Source organism: Strix aluco, chromosome 15 (assembly GCF_031877795.1).
Source record: "Strix aluco isolate bStrAlu1 chromosome 15, bStrAlu1.hap1, whole genome shotgun sequence".
Taxonomy (NCBI): Eukaryota; Metazoa; Chordata; class Aves; order Strigiformes; family Strigidae; genus Strix; species Strix aluco.
The window spans coordinates 14,068,817-14,072,958 of NC_133945.1; the positions used below are offsets into that span (position 1 = coordinate 14,068,817).

General features: G+C 51.3%; 1 protein-coding gene across 1 annotated transcript; it reads left to right on the forward strand.

Moving 5' to 3' along the window:
- The first annotated feature begins 368 nt into the window (after window positions 1–368).
- CLEC19A (C-type lectin domain containing 19A) lies at window positions 369–3,843 on the forward strand. Its single transcript, XM_074840728.1, has 5 exons — window positions 369–426; window positions 853–1,018; window positions 1,530–1,623; window positions 2,387–2,519; window positions 3,295–3,843. Exons 1-5 carry the CDS (start codon window positions 375–377, stop codon window positions 3,372–3,374), a joined length of 525 nt encoding a protein of 174 aa, XP_074696829.1. The 5' UTR covers window positions 369–374; the 3' UTR covers window positions 3,375–3,843.
- Window positions 3,844–4,142: the final 299 nt, after the last annotated feature.

The following is a 4,142-nucleotide window of genomic DNA, read 5'->3' on the forward strand; positions in this document are numbered from 1 at the left end:
TCCCACAAGATTTGGGGGTTATGCGTGCATTTGTGTTGGGTGGTGTGTTGCGTGTGTGCTGCATCCTCCCCGCTGACATGGAGGAGGCTGAAGGGTGTGTTAACACCGCTGCAGTGTTTACACAATGGCAACTGCAAAGGCTCCAGAAATGCATCCTGCCCCTAAATGGCCTCTCTTGGGGTAACTTCCCTTCTGTGCTGAAAAGTGGTGAGGGAGGAGGAGCAGCTTGGTGGGCCCCAGTTCTTATCTGGCGGCGGGAGGCAGATAGGCTGGCACCGCTCCCGGCGGCACGCACATCTCGCCGGCTATTTATGGGGCCGAAATCCAACACGTGCATATGTGCACGGCTGTGTCCAGGCCCAGGGACACAGCGGATGGTGAGGGGGTTTGCTCGGAGGGAGGAGGTGCGAGTTGGCCTTGCAGGAGGTGAGAGCAGAAGGGCAGAGTGTGGCCATAACCCTGCAGCCCCCGGCTGTCAGCTCCCATCCCAGCACTGCGACTCTGGTAGTGCCTGATAGAGGCGAGAGGTGCCCTTATCTTGGTTTCCCCAGTAGCAAACGTTAGTGCCTTTATTTTAAGCACCCTCTGCCTAAAATGATGTCAAACTGTCTTGAAATGTCCCTTCTGATTTAGACAGATGCTAAAACCAAGAAACCCACGGCTTTTGCAAATTTGTTTTGGCTTTTGCACAGCTTCTGCAACAGTTGTGTTTCCCATGCATATGTTTGGTGGTTATTTGCCTGGGTGAGGTGGGGGGAGCAGGGCTGGGCAGTGCTGCTTCCACTGCCTGCTCAGCTGCCTGGCCAGGCTGCTTCACCATCAGCTGCTGGATGTCCTCTGCTCTGCCCCCAGCCATGCCGGAGCCTGTCCACGCCTACTCCTGCCCGCTCTTCTGGACAGAATACGAAGGCCACTGCTACCGGTACTTTCCCATCAACAAAACCTGGGCTGAAGCTGACCTCTATTGTGCCGAGTTCTCCATTGGCATCAGATCAGCCAAGCTGGCCTCCATCCACAGGTGAGGGGCACAGAAACTTGTCATCCCACCCTGGCATGGCCTGGGGAAGAAGGAAAATGGGGAGGAAGTCCCATTCCCATAGCACAACCTCTGCAGCAGCTGTGGGCTCATGTCCCAGCCTAAGCATCCCTCTGCACCAGCCTAAGCATACATCTGCAGCAGCGACTGGGTCAAGTCTGATGCACTGGGCACACAAAGGTGATGTGAAAAATGCCTTTCCTGGCCTGGCAGGAAAGCTGACATAGTATTCCCTAAATTTCTCAAAACTGTATTTTTTATTCTTGAAAAAGGGATAAAAATACAACATGATTACACAGGCTTTTTCCCCCACTCCCTCTCCCCCAGCTCTCACCCCAACTACGCACCTCTTTCACAGACCTAGGAAAGTAATCAACAGCAATTAGAAGAGAGGGACCCATTTGGCCATGCCGTAGGGTGAATGCTTAGGGGAATGCCAGACCATTTGCCTGATATACCCCCTCAGTGTCTCCATATTGCTCTGTTTTGCCAGCTGGGAAGAAAATGTCTTTGTGTACGACCTGGTGAACAGCCGTGTGCCGGGCATCCCCACTGACATCTGGACAGGGCTCAACGACCTGCGGCAGGTGAGAGCTCCCCATAATCATGTGGGAAATGGCTTTGAAAAATTCACTTCCCTGTGTTTTCCCCCTGGAAAGCCACTTGGTTTTCCTCTTCACTCCTTATAGTCCCAATGATCAGGTAGTGGCATAGGCTCTGTTCTGCAGCACATGGGGGAAAGTTGTCATTTCATCCCCTCCAGTCTGCTTCTAAAAGAGAAGCTACTAGAATGAATTGATTAATAGTTACTAATTATTCACATCATATTTTATTAATGGATTAATCAAAAGAGTATTGTACTGCTGGTCCAAGAAGAGCAAATAAACTGAAAACGTCTCCAACATCAAAATCACCAAGTTTCATTACTTTCTTGTGATACTCTGCAACTTTTCAAAGATGATGTGTTGGAAATATATAGTCTAATATGTAATAAAGAAAAATCAAAACCATCAGGAGAACAGTCCCATGCCAGCAAATTGTTTGTAGATACTGGGAAAGGAATGGAAAAGAAAAAAGGAAAAGGAACACAGAATTGGGGGTGTGTGTTAAAAAATATATGGGTTTAATTTCTGGGCTTCCCTGGTGCGAATGCTGGGGCTTTCCAGGGGAAGTTTTCGGTTGTAAAACCCAAACGTGCTGTTGGCCTTTGTTGAGTAGTGACAGTCTCTCCCTGTGTCCCTCGGCTGTGTGGCACCAGGGATGGGGACGGCATCTGCATGGGAGTGGGACGCCCACCCTCTGCAAACACGGCTCTGTGATCGTGGCCTTTCTCTGCTCACTCCATGCCAGGAGGGTCACTTCGAGTGGACGGATGGTTCCTCCTATGACTACCACTACTGGGATGGCAGTCAGCCCGACGACGGGATCCACTCCATCCCGGAGGAGGAGGACTGCGTGCAGATCTGGTACAGGCACAGCAGCGGTGAGTGCTGCGCCGGACATCGAGGCCACCTTAAGTCTTATTTGTATGTCAATAAATTCAAGCCACTGCAGCTCGTGCTTTTCTGAAGAGGTTACTGGCAGGCTGAGGGTTTGCATATTATTTTTTTATTATTATTTTCTTTTTTCTTTGCAGAGAAGAGATGCATTTTCTATTTTACCATGTACATGTGCACACACACACGCTTGCTTTCCTTCTGCTCACAGCCCATCTCCCTGTCCCATAGCAGCAGCAGCAGGAGGGGAGCATCACTCACTTTGAAGAATTACTAAATTTAGCCAAAGGTCAAAGTTTCCAATTTCCCCTCCCACATGCAGCCCGTGGAAACACCCCTCAGTTTGCCAGCTTTTCCCTCCCTTGCTCAGGCCAGGGACATCTCACTGAAATGGGGCAAGACCCTCCTTGTGCAAAAATCCCACCTCACAACCTCATTTCCAGTGAGTCCAGTCAGGTGTATCCAGACCTTGTGGACGTACCTAAATGCCCTGTCCGCGTGTGACCTGATGATATTCTGTGCGGTACAGGGCTGTGTTTGCAGCTGCCTCACTGCTCCCATGTTTGAGCTGGGGCTAGGCATCCCTACCAGCATCCCCAGGATGAGGACGGGGATGGGAGGGGGCATAGCTGGGAGCAGCCCAAATGGGAGAACATTCAGGGAAAGCCTCCCGCAATGGCAGGAGGTCCCTGTCCCGAGGGCAGTGCATGGTTACCTCCTCATTCCTTTTTTCAGCTAATGCCTTGTTTTTTTGGGGGGTAGCACTGCGCTCCTGGAATGACAACGCCTGCGGCAGAGCCTTCCCCTTCGTCTGCAAGATTCCCTCACTGGCCCTGGACTGAGGCTGCTGGCGCTGCCCGCATCCCCTTCATTTTGGGTCACCTCTCCAGCCATGCCAGGGAAGAGCAACCAGGACATAGCACAGGTGGCGAGAGCCACAGAGCTGTTCGGCATCCCAAGCCAGACCCCAGCTGCAAAATCCCTCCTGGGAGTGCCGTGGGGATGAACCTGGCACTCACCCTCCCCATGGGCAAATGGCAATGGGAGCTGTGTTAAAGAGTGAAGGAGGCCTCCAAGCCTGAGCCTGGCTTTGGGTTTCAGATCAACTATCGCAGTATATTAGAGGAAACCCATGATTTTACCAATACACCAAACTGTTAGCACCAAAAAATAGCCGTGTGTAGGAAATGATTTTGCCTGTTGTTCTGCGAAGAGTGGAGGAAAAGTGTTATTTTCTGTTAAGTTATGCAAAATGCCTCTTGTGTGTGTTATTTTTCTCTCTGCTAAAATAAATGGCAAACAGCAGGTGGAGGATCCTCCATCTTTCTAGCACTCAAGTAGCAGCAACTCCCCGGGGACGTGGGGTCTCGTGTGAAAGGATCTGGTTTTACCCCAGTCTGCTCTGTATTAAAAAGGTGCACTGGGGAGAAGCAGATGCCTGGGAAAGTTTATTTTATTGACTCTGACTGGTTTTTGGGGTCCCTGGGGCAGACTGTGTGCGCTCCCTACCCTCCACCCAGCCCCCACCAGCCACACAGCATCACTGCTTGGGGGGTATGGGGCTACTTGGCACCCCACTTACCTTCACAACATCCCTACGCACAGCAGGT